We start from the raw sequence: 20,570 nt of genomic DNA, 5'->3' as shown, positions 1-20,570 counted from the left end.
TTTCAATAGACATGTAGTGACCTAGAATGCTTTGTGTTTTAGAGAATCTGTGTGCAGAACAATGCAATTAAGTTTAAAACCTTGTAAATAAAACAGGTTGCAAACCAAAAAAAAAAAAACCCTATTAGGCTTGCATTTAATTTCTGTGCGTGTTTCAGTGTTGTGCATTAGGCCGCCTTGGTGCAGACCCCGTGTTCTCTGTGCAGGTGTTCATGGAGGAGTGGCTCCTCGGCTGTTGAATGCTCCCTGTTAATGCTTTACTGCTTTACCTGTATTCATTTTTCTAGACTCCTGTCTGCACAAAATGCAATAAATGATTTTATTACACCCTTCACTACTTGCACGGGGGCTTTTCACTTGCTTCCAGGTCTCCACAGCTATTTTGCACCATTTCCATAACATGGAGCAAACCCTGATAGGGTGCAGATTGCAGAGSACACAAAGCACAAGGAGAGGAACAGCCTCCAAAGGGATGTGGTTSCCACATTCTACCTCACAAAGATTTCTGGTCATTCCAGCAAAGGTGTTTTAGGTGGCTGCACCGTTGTAGAGGAGGAGAAAGGGATCTAACAGGAGGMTCTAGCAGACAGACACACTGCCGTCCAGACTCGGTCTGTGTGATGGCAGCATGAAGTCATGGGATGCCAGTGCTGAAGGCACAGGGCCTTGCAGCCGTGACCTCACGATGGCCACAGCACCAACCCAGACCTGCCCCTCCTATCACCCGTCACCAGAAAGGTTTTAGACCTCTCACACAAGCCCTGCCACATCTGCCGGCCTGAGAAAACCCCCATGCCATGCGAGTCAGAACCTGTGAGGTCCCTCAGACCAAGATGAGACAGTGCTTGCAGTGAGGTCCACACACATTCTGCTCAACACCCAGCACGGAATTTCCAGCATAGCTCATCCASAAGAGGAGAGCAACAGCAGACACAGCAGAGTAACATTCTGGGAGCACTCAAGGGTCAAAATGCAGCAAGTAATTTTTCTGGTCTTTTATTAGAAAGTAATGTCCTCTTGTTAACAGCACAGAGAAAAAAGAAATGCTACAACACAAACCACCTGGGACAAAGAAAATCCTCTGCTTCAATCCACTGCTTCCTTAGTGTTTCTTGGTTTCCTGCAGGAAGCCCACAGACTCCAAGAAGGCCAGGATGGGGAGGACCACACAGTATAAGTGATGTTTCGTGTTCTGGTATCAAAGTATGTTTCTGGTTAAAAAGAYGGTGAGGAATCACTGCCTGATTTACCACTCCACTGTCTGCTGTAGCTACCAAAGTGTTGAAAAAACATTTAAAATTATGGTATTATATCTTGGCACTGTCTCTCCTCCTCAGATAGACAGAACATCTGTTGACAGCAAGGAGAGGTCTGATAAGAGCAGCATTTCCCCTGGTGACAGAGAGAGCCAGCAGCACATTGGCRTGGCTGCAGCTAAACTATGTTAACAATTGTGCCAAAGATAGTAAAAAAAGGAAATTTACACACCAAATGTACCAGATTGATCTTAACACTGATTACTCAGGGTAGGAAAATTGACAGACCATTTGAAATCTCTGCCTTGGCTGGAAGTTCTTGTGTTGYGTATCTGTGCTCAGCCCACAGCTGCCGTCTCTGTGAGTGGGTTGAGGTGAGGAACATGGGCCACCCTGTCTGGACAGGGCAGGCCAGCTGTGGACGGACTGCACAGTCCTGGTTACTGAGCAGTGGTCAGGCATGTGCTTCATGATTTTGGCTGCCAGCACTATCACTGGAATTCCCAAACGGCTTATGTGCCATTAAAAGAAGAAGGAAAAAAAAAAAAAGGAAAAATAAATCCAAAGAAAAATGGTGCCCATTCCACAGCAGTGGGTGTCCAAGGCCCATCGGCATGCTACTCTGGTTCAGCTCCCTAATTCCTCAAAACCGACRGTCCAAAACTACACCAAGGCCAACCAGTGAGCCCAGACTGCACCTCAATGGGAAGGTGCACCAGGTACTGCGAGTGAGGAAAAAGCAGCAGAACTGATACTGCGGCAACTTCTGGGATGGGACAGGATAACCAAYGATCCAACACAGTTCAGCACATCGTGCCATGGAGAAAACTGAGCTGCTCCAAACATTGCTAACCACACCAAAGAGAGGGAGGGCAGCGCCAGCAACCGTTGGCAGCAATGCTGCAGGGGGTACGCTCTTGCCAGAGTGGAGAGGACATGCATGTCCATGGCATGTGTCCCAGGTCAAGGATGGGAGACTCCTTAAACAGCTATAAGTATGGAATGGCAAAGGGAAGGGGAATGGACCCCACAGCTCAGCTCTAATAGTGTCGCTGGTAGGAACCCATCGGTTGTTGGGCTGAGGACCCCGCTCGCCCCTGGGCCACAGTTTGGCTCACAAGGTGGGAGAGTGCAGGACCACTCTGGATAAGGGTGTCCAAGGCTTTCTGTACACTGGGGTTGTCAAAGTTGATGCCAGAAGACACCGGCCTTTGAGTGGGCACATTGCCAGGCGCAGGGAGGCGGGTTTGATGCTGACCATAGAGTGGCTGAGGTTGTGGAGGAGCCCCAGGTCTTGGACCTGCATTTCTYGAAGGGCCCGGGAGAGCAGGAAGCTGTGTGCTTGGAGTCTGCAACCTCTGCTGAGGCTGGTTTAAATTTCCAGCATTCATCTGTGCTGGCCGGGGCTGCCCTCCGGCCAGGTTAGCAAAGTTCTGGTTGGGAGTGCTGCCCGAAGAGCCYGCGGAGGCCGGGGGACCGCTGTTTGCCACGGCAGCTGCTGCCGCCACTGCCGCCCCACTGTTGAAGAGACTGAGGATTTTTGCTTGAAGCTCCTGCTGAGGAGTAGAAGAGGACACTGGAACAGAAGGAGTAGAGACCAGCGGCTGKGAACCCTGATGAGCCTGGGAACTTGGAAGGTTGGACTGATTACCCAGTGATGATGCTGCAGGTGCCCCCAAAGGCTGTCTTGACATGGGTGCTGGAAAAGAAAGGAAAGATGGTTAAAGCTCTGCAAATGCCCTTGAAGGGACATCTAAAGAAAACTAGTGAAACGGCTACCAAAGACATGGCATCAGCGAACATCCACCCTCAGATCAGAGCTGCACAGCTCTGAGGAACCCCAACCACTCAGCAGAACTGAGTGTAGCAGCCCAACCAGTTATGGCAGTTCCACTGTTGCCTTGAGAGAATCCAGTATACCAGGCCTTCCACATGAAAACTCTAAATTGTTTCACAACATGCAAGGACACGTCCATCTCAGTAAAATGAGGTGCTGCGTGAGGATATTATGCTCCCAGACTCCTCTGCAGTTCCAGGACTCTTTTCCTGTCCCAGCCCTGAGGGCCACAAACCACACAATAAACCCTGTGTGGGGCTGAGGGACTCACCCTGCAGAGATTCAGTGCTGCCCCGAAGCAACCGTTCCTTCCGGTCTCTAAGGTAATTAATGACTTTATCCATCTCCTCAGCAGTCACATAGCGATTGTCTGCCAGCAGGTTCAAGAGCGTCTGGATCCCAGGAGGGTGACCTCCTCTAACACCCTCCTCCATGGGGGGTGGGCGCTCCCGCTCCTGCAAAATAGCTTCGTCTGCCATCTTGGCAGCCTGCCGGGCGATCTCCTCCCGTTCCTTCTCCCGAGACTCTGTCTTGTAGCGCTCGTAATTCCTTGCYACCAGCACCATGGCATCGGCCTGGGGCATGTTGCGGTGCTCTGTACAAAGGAAGAAATGCTCTGAGTGACCCAGAGTGACCCYAGTGGAGGTGCTGTTCCTCCTGCCTACCAGCACAGCTCAGGGAGTAGCAGACACCGTTTGGGGAGTGCAAGTGCAGACTTGGTAACTTCCCAGGCACACGGGAACAGTTACATTTCCAAAACCAACAGAAAGCCCACGGCTATCACCTAGCAAGGCTAGCTTTTCCTTCCACAGCTGAGGGCTTTAAGCAGATAGCCCATCTGCCCATACATCAGCCCAGAAATGTCCTTCTTGTCTCTCAACCAATTAAAAGGAAAGCAGCTCCCTCTACCTCTCACATAAATCCTCGGTGCTCCAAAATGAGATAGTCCCAGTCATTTAACTGCTAAACCCTTGGACAGATCCAAAACTTGCCCTCTGAAGGCTCTATGCTTCCCAGGGGAAGACAGCCATGGGAATACTTTTGTTTCTATGCTGCCAGTGCCTTAATATTGCATATGCAGATGCAGCTGGGGAGGGAGCAGCACTGGCTCAGTGTCACATGGCTGCTCACATGTGCAATCAAACTTGTGATACAAGTAATGGGCAATTCCAGTGGTGGGTTTTAAGGTCATTAGTCCTAYCTCCCAAAGCACACACATAAACATTCACCTGAACACAGATTTCAAGTGGGAGATCAAAAGAGCCTTTACCTTTCAAAAAGCGCCAAAAGCTCTGGGCAGGGTGCTTTTTATACCTGCAGAACATCAAGCCTTTTCCTCTTAACAGGAAACTTGGTTTCATTTTAACATTAGGCTTTGCACAAGTTGTGGAAGAGTTCCCTGAAATGAATGTGCAGGGAAAGGTGGCCACAAGCAGGTGAAGTGAGAATATTTAATCTCTGGAATGAGCTGAGGATGAGCTAATGACTGGGGTTCCCATCAGGTCTGATACATCGGCAGATCTAGTGACGAAAAGAAGCTTTGGCCTCCTGCCAGAGGTTTAACAGGTGTTAAACCAAAGGAGTTAGGAGTTAAAACCAAGGGCAGTGGGAAGCCCAGTAACAGTGTGTGTGAGCTGTGTTTCTGCAGGAAATGAGGGAACTCTCCTATCTGCATCTGATGTTAAAAGAAATTGGGCTTCTCCAGTCAGTGAGCACACACGAAGCACTGACTTGTGCTCAGACATCTCTTCTCCCTGACAAACTCACAGGACATTACTTGGGAACAATAGGGAGAAATAGTCTTTAAAAGCTCAACTGTGGCCAAACCTGTCACCTGTGTGGACAGATTACATGAGTAGGCCTGTGATCAGAGCAAAAGCTGCTTTCCCCAATCACATTCTGACAAGATATTTTTAGTACCAACACCCACCCTCATGCAACAACCAAATCACACCTGTGATGAAAAGTGATGTGACAGAAGTAATGGTGATTAAACGGTGGAGCCCGTATACCCAAACACTTCATAGTTCTCTCCTTTTATAACTCTTCCCAGTTCCATTATTAGATTTCTACCTTGACCAAACCCTTATTAAATTACATTTAGTTTTAAAATCTATCCTTTAATTTGTCACATTCCCAACAGGCTCTCTCTGAGAGCAACAAGAGGTAGACTGAGGTTGGGCTGGTATTATTCAGAGATCTTCCAGAGTCCATAACGTATCCTGAGATGTAAAGAATGGCAGTGTTAGAAGCCAAGAACACAGCTAAGATTCCTGCCATTCCTTTTGACAAGGGGTAAATAGAGTATTACAAAAGCTTGTAAATAATGATCTTCACATTTATGACATAGTGTCAAGTCATTAACTACTTATGTGACAGCAAGGATGAACCTTGTGCTGTGTGATTCTGCCTGAAAGGTTCAGAATGACCACACAGTTCCCAGCCTACTAAGACCTCAGTACCTTGTGGGGTGCCAAACATGATGTTAACAGTGCAAGAACGGTGAACTTGATGCTGCTGGGTGATGACAATGGCAAAAGGAGACCCTCCTCTGCTCACATCATCCAAGGCTTGCGTCAGTGACATCTCTGTGTTGAGGAAGATCAGGTCCACTACCATGCCCAGATCCCGCACTTTCCGCCCCACTGACTCCGCRTACTCCCTACCACAAAACAAAGCCAACAGTTTAACAAGTCAGTCACATACAAAACCAGAAACCTTGGCACTAGCACCCTCTCCACCATCTAAGATTTGCTTTTCTGATTACTTGCCCAGCTTCCTGACGTTTACCATGACAGTACTAAAGCAATCCCATTATAGCAACAGAAAAGCCCTTATTCTGATCTGAATCARTCATTTCAGTTCAACCAAAATACATTACAAACCAAGTCTTAGCTTAGCTGAGAAATAGTGTTTGCAAAGGGATTTACACTATTACAAATTTGTTTACACATAAATGTGTTTCAACTGAATTCATTAAGGGAAGGAAATTACACCAGCAGAGGTCCAAGGGATACAGAGCAGAGGAGCCAACCAACAGAACTCAGTTACTCCTGCTTTGTTCAGTATCTCAATTGTTCACACGTGCCTCATTCCTCATTGGTCCACTCTTTTCTATTAACTGCTTTCTGCTCTAAGCCACTGCCAATACAGCATCTCTGGATCCACTGCTCATGTATACCCTGTCCTACAGACTTCCCATTCCAAGCACAAACCACAGCTTGCAAAGCAGAGCTTAAATTGCCAAGTTTTTTTTTTAAGCTTACTATACTCAGTACTAAGCCTGCAATACTGACTGCACAAAAAGTCTGAGAAATTCAGTCTGTGTGCACCAACACCTCAGGAAAGAGGGTTAATTTTTTTGTCTTTGGAGGCAAAGCCTGTAATGGTGACCAAAACTGTGACTCCTTCTGCCCCACAGGTACAACGAAGTTATGGAAAGTAACTCTTGACCTTTTCTCCGAAGGGTGACGGAGACAGAGCTTTAACTTTCCCCTGACAAACATTTTCCTCAGATCACAAGCCAGATCCGTGACTATTTGCGTATTTGCTATTCCACCCTAACCCCTGTTTTGGCAGCTGGTTTGGGACATATTCCTACATCCCATATCATGCTACCCAGGAAAAATAACTACAGCCCCCTACAACTTGTTGAAACGGTAGGCTTGTGGAGAGTAGGTAGAAAAATATCAGAAGGCATAGCAATAGATTACAAGGGGAAAATACAAGCAAAGCACAAGATACAACATCTCCTCATCAACATGTATTTCCAGTAGAAAATCAGGAGCCATAGCTTTCTGGGGACCCTAAAGCCACATTCTACAAGAGCAACCTGCAAGACAAACAGGCTCAACGCATGACTAAGCTTAAATCCATTCTCTTCTACCATGCAATAATAAAACTGATAATAACTATTTTCTTACTTTGTCTGTTTATTCACCACTATCACAGAACAATCCACAGGTCTCTCTGCATCGAAACGCCTCTTGATTTCCTCATAGTATTGACGGTACAGCTCCTCCCGGCGCCGCTCCTCRCGCTTCAGGCGGTCTGAAACGAGCCACAGGGACAGAACAAAAGACATCCTTCAGACCTGCTCAGAGGGGCTMAGAGCACCACAAACTTGGCACTGTGGCATCCCTGCATCCTCCCTTTGCAGTGGTACAGGTACTCACCCTCTGGCTCCTTGTAGCGGTCATAATAGGAGTCATCCTTGCGCCGATAGTAGTCCTCGAGGCGCAGGTAACGGTCGTAAGGCTCGTCTCGTCTGCAACATTCAGAAGTAGCAAAGGGTTTCCTCCAGCACAACCTCAGGCAGTGACTTTGGCCAGTGCATCACACACAGATTCCCCCAAGTTTCATTTCTGAGGTATCCACCTGCTCCCCACAGGACACAAAGCAGCACCCAACTGTCCCCAGCCAGGGTGATTTCCTTWAACACCTGAKGCCWYTCAAACAATTGTGGCAGAAATGTCATAAAAACATTGTTTTGGCAAATAGGATCCCGCAGAGTTTACCTGTACAAAGGGTCCCGAGGGTCTCTCATATCCCGCGGCTCCCTCATATCTCGTGCATTCCTCATATCTCGCGGATCCCTGTATCGATCATACAATGGCTCCCGTGGGTCACGAAGATCTCTAACATCACGTGGGTCCCTCAAGTCCCTTGGATCCCTGATATCTCGTGGATCTCGCAGGTCCCGTGGGTCCCTGTGGTCTCTGGCATCACGCATGTCTCTAGCTCGAATGTCTCGAGCATCTCTGGCATCTCGCCCATTCCTGCCATCCCTGCCATCTCTGGGGTCTCTCCGTGGGCTGCCCCGAAGAGGGGAGCGGTCGCGCCTGGTATCTCGGCCGTCCCCGTAGGCATACTGCTCTCTGAGGAAAACACCAGGGAAATTCCATTAGCCTGCTAACAGCACGAGTACAGTTATCCCTAGATCTCTTACCTGAGGTGCCAAAGTGACCTTTTGCAGCAGCTGAATACTCCCTCCTATCCCACAACAGCAAAAACTGACCAAAAATCATATTTATGAAGCAGTCTGGAGAAGGTTCTTAATTCTAATGTTCAGAACAGCCAAACAAGACCTAGAAAGCTCCTTAATGGAGCATCACTAAGTGTAGAGCACCCGTGGATGAAGTGAAGAGGCATTTCAGAAACCACCATTTCAAGGCTTTTGTCCTCCAACATAGGCCACAGATCATCTATCAATCATGTTTTGAAATTCTTTGAGAGAAGTTGAAGTGATGTAGGCTAATACGCACAAATACGTGAKAGTCAGGAGTGTTCAAGGGATCCATTAAATTCACTCATCAGTGACAGCAGAACACGTGAAGTAACATTATTAGCATGTGATTAAAAAAGGAGAAGCTTGTAAGCAAAGACATTGCAGGCTCCACATTGTGGCTGGGTTTGTGCTGCTGRTAGAAAGCAAAAGTCAGCTATGACTTAGTCCTGGATTTGAAGAATAGTTTCTGTAGAAAGCCAGTCTTATGTTTATAATGTCTTGTGATAAGAGGGTACTAAACCCAACCAGCACTGCAACCTCTGCAGCTGCAAAAGGCTTCTCCGTTGGACCTGAATGATCCATCTCATTCAGACTTTTTATTGCAGTCTTCAGAGGCAAGGAAGAATAATGATCCAGTCTTCATCTTTTCCCAAAGCAGTAAGGTTTTTTCCAGGTTGTATGGYGTTTTCCAGAGAAGAACATAACTTCACTGTAGTCAAAACCAAACATAAAAAAAAAATTGCAGAGAAACTACGGAGCTTCATGTGTTCACTTTTTTCCCCAAAATACTGACAACCATCAGAAAAAAACCCAGCTTTTTGAATAATTTTATTTCCCATACTTGAAATGACTTTTACAGTCCTCAAACAGCCTAATCCAGTTTGTGAAAGATAAGCAGAACCTAAGTCTGCATCCACAGCAGTATAGTCACACACTGATCACCTGCATGAGCCCAAGTTTGGTGTCAAGCAGAGTGACAGGAACGTGATGGAAGAGCAGAGTCTGTGCATGGATTTTGGTGTCAGACATCCAGCTGTGCTGGGAATACACAGGAGTGCTGGCATTCTCTGTTTGCATATCAGATACAAACCAGATTTTGGGACAAATGAGACATGCCACCAAGAGCAGACATAGCCTACTCCAAGTGACATACTGAATTTGCAGACAACCAAGTGTAAACTCCTTCAGCCTCTTGGACATATAAATCCACTTTTTGTTTGTGATCTGCATTGAAACCACATCCTGTGAGAGACACATCATGACCCCCTTCCCCTGAAATCTACAATGAACGATGGCGGAAGCTCAGGGGAAACTTCTGACTTGCTCTAATGGATATTGAGTARCTGATCTTTCCTATGAGACCATTTAGCGAAAAACCAGATGCAGGGGAATTGTTTGGCATACGACATTTATTCCAGGTGGTGTGGGGTGACCAGAACAGGCCACATTCATTATTAGCAGAGACAAATAGATCCAAAATGAACAACGCACAACTGCGACAGAAGAAGAGATGTGGCACGAATACCCTCCGCTCTTGTGCCCAYGTGGTTGCCCTGTTCGAGGGAGACAGCAGCAGGGAGGCACAGCACCTTCTGCTTCCACACCTCAGTCAGCATGGTCCGGGCTCCTGCAGCATCAGCACCACCGCCTGTATCTGCTCGGGACTTGGCACCAGCACTGCTGTGTGCAGTACAGCATGAGGCTCTGCAGCACTGCTACTGGCAGCTGTTGTTCCCAGGCCACAGCGTGGTCCAGAGTCCACTGTCCACAGCCATGTCCAGGACTTCATGACATGACCCCATTGCCATCTGTGYCCACAGTGCTGCTTGGGACATGGTATTAACCACTGGAATGGTCACAGCATCTGCAGTGCCAACTGGAATCCAGTGCCTGTCACTGTGGCACCAAAGCCTTYGGCTGCTGTCCAGTCCACAACTTGATGCCCACAGCACCAACGGCTCATGCACCTCCAGTGCTCCTTAGGACCATGGCATGGGCACCTGCTCTTGCACACACGCAGGATGACACAGGTTCCAATGCCCATGGCATCAGTGCCTCTGCTGCTTGTCCCTCTGCAGCATGGTCTGAGGACCAATGCTCATGGCACAGATGCCTGCCCCTCACCCCTGCAGTGCTGTAGCATCAGTGGCACCCAGGCCAAAGATATGGCATCAGTGCCTGCTGCTCACATACTCTCAGGGTCCTCCCACTAGCACCAAGTGCACCCCAGGCCTAAGGCTTGCTGCATCTGCCACAGGAATACCAGCACTTCCTGGGTCCGATGCCCACCTGCTGGTCTCTGCAAGCACATTTGGCCCCATGTAGGGTAAGAGAAGCACATAAAAATCCTAGATGGTGCCAAGAATTGCAGCCACTCATTCTCGGGGCGTTTTTTTTTTTGTTGTAGATAATCTTGCTAGTTGCACTTTTTGCTCATTTTTGGTAATTAACAGGTAAAGTTAGCAAAGCACACCAGACATGTGGGACCTCAATTACCTTCAAATCCAACAAGCACCACTCCTTTTCATGATAAGCTTTACAGTAGAGGCACCCAGGGTACCTTACACCAAACTACAMCGGAGCATGTCTTTGTGTGCTTCCTAGTGATGCTGTGGAAAGGAAACTGAGGTTGACCTTCTGTGACAGATCAATTCTTATCTTCTCCTCTTGCCTGTGGCTGCTCACACAGAGGAGGTAAAGAGCTGAACATGCTGTGCCCACTGAGGGATGGATAGGAAGCCAGGAGAAGCTGGAGGGTACATCAGTGACTGCACAGAGGGGGATGGCTCCAAGGCACTGATAACACAGCCACGTGTGTAGACAGGACCATGTGAGACATTTGCTCTGTCTCGTGTTTCACTCAAATGCTCTTTTCCAGTCTCACCACAGCATTGGAAGCTTTCAACATCAGAAGAGGAAAGACCCCAACATCCTCTGCAGCAGAGCACTGGAAACGCTCCAGACCCCTGGCATTTTCTAGATATGCCTCAGCTTCTCCAATCCTTGAAGACAGGAACAAACATCAAGTGTATTCTTCCTCTTACAGCCTGTGCTGAAGGCTGGGMTGCAGTAACTGGCAGCAGACACAAGGTTTTCCTCATGCCTCCCAAGGTGCCAGAGCCAGAAGGGCTCTCAGAGGTGGAGAGGCCACTTTCCTGSTGGAGCATCACTGTTTGACTGGGAAGGTGGCAGTAGGGAAGAGACATAGACATTTAGCACAGGCCGCTGGGCTGATGCCCTGAAGGCCTGAATTCCTAATATAACTCACTGCTTCCAGGTACTTTACCTTCGTGTCGGACTGGACCTTGATGAAGCCTTATTCATATTTCTTCTTTCCAATGCTTTATTAATATCTGTAAAGAATAATCAACCCATCTGTTCAATGCTATGAAACAAAAAAAAGATCATCAGCACAATTCAAATGAAAGCAACTTAAGCTCAACAACATCCAGATGGTGCAAGGAAATCCATTCAGCAGAGAGACATTGTCACTTTGACAATTTTTATTAAGTTTAGATAGTACAACATTATGAAAATTTCATGGATTTCTCTGACTTCAAAATAGGGTGGACAGCTTGGGTGAAGTTTTAACCCTGTATGTTCAGGCCTAAATCCAGACTCTTCCTTCCATAAGAGAACCTCTTTCTTCTGCAGTCTATGAGCAAGCAGAAAGCGACTCATGGACTCTAGGAGAAAAAGCAGAGTCTGAAAACCTCCGAGAAAGGAATGATGGCCAGCACAGTCTTAAGTTCACAGCCAGTCCTGTTCAACGGAGCATGCYGATACCCTTACTGGAAATAATCCAAGGGCTCTTTTAGGGGCACGTGCAACTGCCTTCCAAGGGACTGCTGCAGCGTTAAGGTGCACAGCCCGCACCATTGAGAAACGGATCCAAGAGCCAGGAACACAGGCTCCTTATGAAGTCAACATGGTGCATTCAAAACACCACTGCTAATGTGATGCAAACTGAGGCAACAGATCAGAAATTTGAAAATAGGTTGGCTTCTGAGCATCTCTGTGAAAAACATTGTGAAGGRAAACACAAAGAAGTAAGAGAGGTGAAGAAACAGAATCTTGTCCTCAACCAGCAAAAGTGAAGTTGCCCAGAACTGGCAGGGACCCACACTGTTCTATTAAAAACAAAGCCTCCCATGACAAGCTAACTGGAGATGAAATAATGCCCGGATGGGAGACAAGAGCAAACAGAAGTGACTTTGGACATTTTACTGAGAACCTTTTAAGGAAAAGAACAACCCAAACCTAGGCCCTATTTGCTCCCCCAGAATCTATCAACAATTAACATTCCCAATGAGTTATTTGCATTAACTACTTTCAAAGCTCTTGCAAGAGAAYAGGCATGCCACCATGTCTTTAGGCAGACTCAGTCTTAACATTTTCTGTAATTTCCCAAACTATCCTTCATTATTTTCAGGATTAAAACTGTAATTAAGGGATCAGGTCTTATTTTTGTTCTTGATGTCAAGGAAGCAGCRTGTTGCCTCTCTGTGGGGCCAGAGAAGCAAGTGCAATCTGAACATTAACTACAGCTGCAGCCTAACACCACTCAGAGGACCCCAGAGCATTTCTCCAGRATCAAACACAGCTGCAGGATCTACTGTTACAAATTACATCTGAAGGACATTTATTCTCTAAACAGTTTTACTACTAAAGATATGAAAACACTTCTGTGCATTTGTSGAAATACTTATATAATGCTATACTGGAGTTAAACTCTCTCAAACTTTTTACCTTATTGTGTTATTAGCAATTATATTTAATGCTCAGGCTCAATGACTGAAATAACTGTTCTCCTTGCATTTTTTAATTGATATCTTTCCCCCTTAAAGTCAAGTGTTAGCTTTAAGCAAGACACTAGYTGCTTTCTTTGTTTTAAGATTATTTTTATTTTCTGTTTTAAGATGCCATTGAAGAAACCTATTATAATTTTTACACTCAATATAATACATTTCTTTCAAATAGAAAAAGTATTTAAATCTGCACAAAAATATTTTACTAGAAGAAAAAAAAMCTTTCACAGGGATCCTTCTCTTGTGCAAAACGAACAGATTTAATAACACTTTATTTAAGGCCAACAGCATTTACAAGTATTTGAAGTATTTGAACACTGACAAAACTTCAGGAAAAAAAAGCCCAAACAAAAAGTCTTCTGTCGTGTAGGATTTTGAGATGACAGGGCCACTGTAATCACAGTGTAACCTGAAAAAACACAGGTGATAGGAGCTTCTGGAATCACATTCCTATCTCAAGTGCAGCAGTGGCACTGAACTAGTGCTTATCTTTTAGCAAAATATCCAATTCCAATTTAAAAGTCTTCAGAGCACAGAAACCACCACAGATCAAATAAATTACTACAGAAGCCAATTACTCTGCTGTTAGAGAAAACTCTTTATTCACATTCAAGGCATTGTCACACCTCCGCCTACTACACTAAAACATCCCGATCTCCAGGTCTGACTGTAACACATGTATCACATCACTCCTTTCTCTTGAGGTTTTTGCTAGGACCCATTCTTTAAACCTCTATCAGGTTTTTCCAACGCTTTTCCAATTTAGCATTGTACTTTTTGAACCAGGCATACCAAAACTTAACACTCTCGCAGAAGCAAAATCCCATAGGTACCAAAACCTCTCTTCTTAAAAAACASCCGTGTTTTTTACAGTCAAGGATGACCAAAGCACTCTGGCTGGGTGCAAACCTTCCCTGCTGGCCTCACTGAAAGCTCACTTACTGCATCCAGGTAAGGAAGCCCAGGGTCCTTTCACCATCAGTGACTCAATTTTCATTATTTCATCCTCCTTTTAAAACAGCTTTTTCTCTTCAAGTCACTTATAAAGAACAGTATGGTAAGGACTCCGTTTTTCTAGATCGCCACTCAAAGCACTGAGAAATTCCATCTATGTTACATCTATTCCACTCTAGATTCACTTGAAATCCATTTAACTCTGTTGTTTTTAACTATTCTGATTTCTTATCAAATCAAGCTCCTTGCAGCAATCTGTACATCAGCGCTGCTGCTGCTTCCAACCCTACAGCCTGCAGTACCATAAGAGTAACCAAGGATTTATTTTGATGGACATTAATCAATGACCTTCTCAYCAGTGTCAGGTGTAAGAATCCCTTTGTTTTCAGGCACTGATGCCAGGCTCATCCCATTAACCCTGCCTACTGGCTCACCTATAGCACTCTGCTAGCTCTGTGGAAACTCCCTAGTTTTCCAAGGTTTGTGGAAAAAYACCAGTAACACACTAAGCAGGTCAGCATTTCACTGAGCCTCACCAATGTTAATTCTTTTGAGAGGTCTAGTTTTGGTAGCTGCAGTTCTATCTTTTTTGTTTTGCCACCAAGATAGAAATTATACTAAACACACCTCCTGCCTCTTCTAAAACAGACAGCAGAAACAATAACTGGTCCTCTCCAGTGAAAAAATTTATAATTGCCAGTCAGTTACCCTTAGCTTCTAAAACAGCCACAGTTGCTCCTATTTAAGCCTCTACGCTTGGATAATGCTGGACATAATTTCTTCTTGCATCCTTCTACCCTTCTTGTCAATTTGCCTTCATTTCCATTTTCAGGCATTTGTTACTGTACATACACCTTCCCACAGGTTACTATTTATTGCTCCTGTCATTCCTTTTTAAGTCAAACTGTTTTTCTTCAAATTAACATAGGCTTACTTTTAAAGTAATTTTTGCCTTGCATTTAAAAGATTACTCGTGGATTTCTGACCATTCATTTCCGTTTAAGTCTGCTCCCAGCATATTTAGCAGAATTATCTTCATCTTTATGAAAATATCCTTTTTWAAGCACCCAGTATTTATAGCACTGCTTAAAGACTAGCTCCACTTGTGCAAAAATCCCAGTTAAGTTTACTTATCCAACCAGCTGCTAAGTGCTGTGACCAATTCCTTTGAGTATGTCAAGATGAAGCCCAGCTCTGGTTTACAAAAGCTATTAAACTCCGTGCTGGAAGTTTCAATGATCCCTTTGCAGGACTTACTTGTTGCATGGTTTCTTACACAGGCTAACAGAGCTTTCCAAATGCTAAGAGATAAATATYCAGAGTAAAACCCAGACAGCAAGGTGAACCACACTGCAGGTGAAGCACACAGCAGGAACTCAGGGACACATACTGAGTAAGGTGGTTGAGACTAAGGCCAGACAAGTTCACATTGCAACCTTTCCAGAGGGCTTTAAAACAAAAGCACTCTTTCTCCCGAACGCATGCTGGGGTCAGGAGAGCGCGGAGCAGTTTTCCTTACCTAATCTATACCCTTTATAAAGGCGACCCTTCTCACCGTCCAGAGCGGCCTGGACATCTTCTAGACGGTCATACTGCACGAACCCATAGCCATGGTACATGCTGAGGGCTGCAAGAGTTAACAGTAGGGCAAGACCGGTTACAACCACAGACAGTGCTGACCCACACCCGGCCATCTCTAACCCCACCAGCTGCACTCTACCCAGAAATCACTATGCAAGCTTCCTGGGAAAATCAAATCCACCAGGATCAAAATGCAGAGCTCAAAGACTCTGGTCAACTTCCTTCTGACAAGGCAGTGACCAAAATAAAGCCTATGAAGTGACCAAGTATTGATTATGAAGATATGAAGTCACTTGAAACAGTACTGTGACATCACACTGCGACCCTAAAAGCTAAAACGTGGCTGATATATTTGCGTTATGTTTGCACTGTACTGAAGAAATCACTTTTCCAAAGAAAATGCAGGCAGAGGAAATTATCATTAAAAGGTCTCTATTTAGAAACGACATTGGTCACTTCTGTCATCATCAAATAGCATGTGACAAGCATGAAGCAATATTTCTCACTGAAATCCCTGCCACAAAAAGCATAAGATAATATACTAACCCCTGATTTTGCCATATTTTGAAAATATCTCTTCCATTTCTTCACGAGTCATGTGGTCTGTGGGCAAATTGCCGACAAAAAGTCTTCTCTCTAAATCCTGAGGATTGGTGCTGTTAGTGAAGTCGCTCTGTTTGATGCTATTGCTCTTGCGTCCTCGAGCCATTTTGCTTTCGTTCCAAATCCAACTCTTCGCAAAAAAAAAAAAAATGGCCATGCATATAATTTCAATCCATGACATTAAAATTAAACTGGAACAAGATTAAATTTAACAGCTTTGCAGACTAGAAGCCAACTGGGTCTGCTTGACGCAAACTTCACTCCAGAGAAATCTTAATACGAGGGACACAGAGGTCAGGCAAAAACACTCACTGCAGCATTTTGGTTGAGCTTTCCTGTAATACTGAAAGGTAGCAAATCTAATTATTTTACAGATAGGTTTTAATGGTTTWACTCCAAACCAARATACAAATAAAACTAATTTTCCACTAAAATGCCTTAACTTTAAGCTTTTCAACACRCCCATTGTTGTCACATCTAGTTCTTCAATCCACTGATAAGAAGTGTTGAAATGTATGCAATATTTTAATAAGCAGAAAGGAGATACTCATTGCAACATTGCATAACAGCACCCAAATATTCCAGTAGGGTTTGGAATGAGGCATCAGCAAGTACTGCTGAAATACTCCTAAGTGACCACACCTGGATCACTTCACTACATGTGAAATCTCAGCTTTTCAATCCCAGGAATCACAGTTTCTCATCTGGATCTCTATTAGATGCATACCCTTGTCCCCATGGAGATGTCACTTCCCACAGCAGGCGGGTCCACAGCTGGGAATTTAACCACCCCCAGGTAAATGCTGCACCCTTCCTCACCTCCCCCATGYGACAAAAGCACATTCTCTTAGCCCACAGCCCTGCACACAGCTGGAGCAGTCAGCAACATTCACTGTACMAACTCACCCAAACAATTAAAAAAAAACAACACCCAAGCAAACARAAGTCAACATAACAAACAATGCCAAAGCTGACAAAAAACACCATCCCTACGATTCAGACTCTCTGGTTTAACATTCACCATTAGGTAAAGCTTAAAGAAATTAATAACACTGAAACTTTCAAGATTAACTTGAAAGTTTAAAAACTATTTAATAAAGTTGTTCTACTTCCTAAACATTCACCTACAGGAATGCAGGATGGGATTTTCTGTTTGTAACATGCAAGAAGCCTGGAAAAAGAAAGATGATGAAATCGAGTGTGTCAACAGAAATTTCTCCTTTTAATCATGTGATGCCTACAACCAACATTCTCTCTAACAGCAACCTAGAGTCAATACAATTTAAAAGTTAACTCAAAATGAATACATCAAATGTCAAAAAAATCAGACAAGTCTATATAAATACTTTTACAACACTTAACTGRCATGAAAAATACATCTACTCCAGATTTGAGACATTAAATGTATTTATTTGTCCTTTAAAGATCAGTCAACTTCACATTTGTATCATTCTTCTCCTTTTTTTAGGACACCCTGCAGAGAAGGGAGGCAGAGAACACTTCCTYGTCTAATAAAATTTTAAAAATTAACTGCCAGAACCAGGATGATTTAAAAAAACCCAACACCCAAAACAAAATCCAACAAAATTAATCTTCACTATTGCATTTGTCCCAATTGCCCTGCAAGTTTGTCCACACACATACACAGAGTTTTACCTTCCCAATGCGAAGCAGCAAATCCCATCCCATTTTTTTACACGGAAGCATTGGATTTCTATTCCACTACTGCAGCTCAAGTTCTCATCAGTTGAGGGTAAAGCAGCTTTCAAAACTCCCTCAAAATTACAAAKTGGCAATAAAATATGGAACGACCCATCTAGCCCAAGGGCCCATTTGGAGCAGAATGCAGTGGTCATGGCCTTCTCCAGCTTGGTTCCTAGCATCAYTAGGGATAAGGATGGGGACACGGAGCCCCTTTGCAGGTGGTCTCTGGATGTCACAGAGACACACAGCAAACAAATGTCAAACAGGCCTGTAAATRCTGGCAGGACATCTCACTTTCACTGTAAAAATCTGTAAGAAATTCCCTTTTGTTTTCCTTAGGGGTGGATAGCACGGGTTGGCTGAGCAAGAGGCTGCAGAACTTTTCACTTTAAGAAAAATGGAGAGCTATCTCCCACTTCAAAACAAACAGTAAATCCCAAACACTCAGATGAGTKACTCCAGAACTCTCATCTAAGATCATTCACTGCCTCTTACCATTTAAGTTAAGGATTACAGTTAAGGGCCATTCAGTGATCATAAGACCAAAATAAATGAATGTTGTCCCAGYTCTGGACATGCTACATCAGTTGAACACCTAATTCCCACATGACGTCTTGTTGTATGAACACAGCCAGAGAGGCATCGGGACACTTTAAAGCTGCCAGTTCCCGGCGCAATAACTGTGGGTACTATGACAGGACAGCCCACGGCACCTCATGTGCCAACAAATCCTCAGGAAATTAATTAAAGCCACATCTCTCCGAAAACCTCATATTTAGAACCAAAGTTGTTTATTAATAGCGCTACAGCTTCAGGAAGCAAGGCTCTGTTGGAGTGGGATACCGAAACTAATTCAACACAAGCGAAACATGAGTCTACAAGAAGTTCACGGGCAAGGCAGAAACAGCGGGCACCAAGAGCAGAAGAAGAGCCGGCACGGAAAGCAGAGGTGCCGAGCAGCAGGAGCTTCCCTCGGAGCAGACCCGCGCCCTCCCAAAAGCCAGGAGGGCTCTCCTGGGGCAACGCTGGCACCGTCCGTCCCGTCCTCCCGCCCCCCGCCAAGCAGGGCAGACACGGCGCCACCCACACGGTCACCCAARGAGCGCCTCCGCCTTCCCCGCCGCCGCTATCCCGGGCCGCCGCTCACCCAGGGCCCACCGCAGCTCCYGGTGCAACGGGGAGGGAACCCCGGCCGGGAGCTTCGCCAGCGGCCACCGCTCCCACCCGTGCCTCCCGCACCTCCACCGGGGCCTGGGCGCTGTCAGTGCCGCTCAACCCTCGCACTGGTCACTCTGGGGGCGCGAAGCAGCCCCACCGAGCCTCAGCGAGCCCCGGCGGCCCCGCGCTGCCCGGATGCGAGGAGGAGATACGGCCCGCCCGCAGGCCGCGAGGCACGCCCGGCCCGGCTCCAACCGACGGCCAGGAGGAACCGGGCCCTCCGTGGGGCTCGATGCCGTGCGCCTCTCGCTCGGGCGCTCCGCGTACCGGGGGACCGCGGACCCGCAGACTCACCGCCGGTCCCGGCCCGGATCCGSTGTCCCCTCAAGCCTCCGCCGCCAGGACAAAGGCGCCACCCGCCGCTACCGCACGGCGCTGTCGCAAAGCGGAAGAGGGGGAGCACGGTCACTATGGYGACGTACCGCACTTTACGGTGCGGCGGCGTAGCGCCATTCCTGCCGAGGCAAGGGCCACTCGCCCTGGCTGCCGGCACGTGCTGCTGCACGGCGCCGCAAGGCAGGCCGGGAGTTGTAGTGCAGAGGAGGCCGGGCGGCCACTGGGTGGCGCTATCGGCCCTCGTGAGGGGGAGGCGGCGGAACCGGGATCGGGGTCGGGATAAGGTTGTGAGAGTGAGCGGGATCGGGATAAAACCGGGACTGGGACTGATACTGGGGCCATGATTGGGATCAGACCGGGACAAAGACCGGAGTCGGGATCAGATGGGACCGGGGTTCGGGTGGGGATCAGAACAGGACCAGGATCATGATCGGGACCGGGGTCGTGATCAGACCGGGACAGGGACCCAGATATCGGATCGGCGATTGCGATCAGACCGGGACCAGGACCGGGGTTCGGGTCTGGATCAGGTGCTGTTGGGACCAGGGTAGGGGTCGGGATCAGACCGGACCGGGGGACAGGGCCAGGACTGGGGTGCCCCTGCCCCGCTCAAGGCGCCGTTCCGAGTAGCAGCTGCCCCACTACGGTTCCTCGCTGTGCTCTCGTAGGGGCTCCCGCCTGAGCAGCTGCTGCCGGCCCGGCTGCAGCCCGGGACCGGGAGCAAGGGGCGCTCACAGCCCGTGGCCACAGGAGATCCTGCTCAGTCAGTGCTCGAGGCCGCGGGGGTTTCCCAAGCCAGTCCCACGGGAGTCGGGCCCAGAAATCCCCTCCCCGCCGCGGCCGCCCCCTCTGCCCCCGAGATTCCCCAGGGACGCTTCGTGCTCCCGAGTGAGTCAGTTCTGGGAAGTGACATTGGGCTGGGGAATCCAGAGCACTCGGTTCCCAATTCTCGCTGCCCGCGGGGTGCACGCTGCCCTTCTCCCCGCGAGCAGCTGTGACCTGGCGATAGCCCCGTGTGGCTACCAGCCTCCGGCYCGGGCCGTGACCGGGGTGCTGCGGTGTGCCCTCTCAGGCGTCGCGGCAATGTGGGCACGATGTGGCCGCAGGGGACGGGGCGGCGGTGCCACATATGATCGGGGCACCGTGGGGCGCTGAGGAACCACCGTTCGCTGCCCAGCCACCGCAATGCCAAGGAGAGTCTAGGAAACGACTCCGGAGCGAGCAGAGATCATGGAAATTCCCTGGGGGTTGCTGGGAACCCCTCT

At 47.2% G+C, this 20,570-nt stretch overlaps 1 protein-coding gene across 3 annotated transcripts; it reads right to left on the bottom strand.

Annotated features, from left to right (window-relative positions):
- Positions 1 to 956: 956 nt before the first annotated feature.
- NCOA5 (nuclear receptor coactivator 5) lies at positions 957 to 19,344 on the bottom strand. Of its 3 annotated transcripts, XM_057365933.1 has the most exons (10): positions 19,264 to 19,344; positions 15,991 to 16,177; positions 15,383 to 15,490; positions 11,388 to 11,454; positions 7,611 to 7,970; positions 7,269 to 7,360; positions 7,017 to 7,143; positions 5,556 to 5,755; positions 3,365 to 3,688; positions 957 to 2,955 (listed from the first exon to the last, which is right to left on the bottom strand). In XM_057365933.1, exons 2-10 carry the CDS (start codon positions 16,151 to 16,153, stop codon positions 2,297 to 2,299), a joined length of 2,100 nt encoding a protein of 699 aa, XP_057221916.1. In that variant the 5' UTR covers positions 16,154 to 16,177; positions 19,264 to 19,344; the 3' UTR covers positions 957 to 2,296. The 3 variants fall into 3 exon arrangements, with proteins under 3 accessions (XP_057221916.1, XP_057221917.1, XP_057221919.1); XM_057365934.1 differs by lacking the exons at positions 15,383 to 15,490; positions 15,991 to 16,177; XM_057365936.1 differs by lacking the exons at positions 11,388 to 11,454; positions 15,383 to 15,490; positions 15,991 to 16,177 and having other exon boundaries at positions 19,264 to 19,322.
- Between the last annotated feature and the right edge of the window lie 1,226 nt (positions 19,345 to 20,570).

This window comes from Malurus melanocephalus, unplaced genomic scaffold (genome assembly GCF_030028575.1).
Source record: "Malurus melanocephalus ecotype Western Australia unplaced genomic scaffold, MMel_1.1 scaffold_59, whole genome shotgun sequence".
In the NCBI taxonomy this organism is placed as follows: domain Eukaryota; kingdom Metazoa; phylum Chordata; class Aves; order Passeriformes; family Maluridae; genus Malurus; species Malurus melanocephalus.
This window is presented reverse-complemented; position numbering and strand designations above follow the sequence as displayed.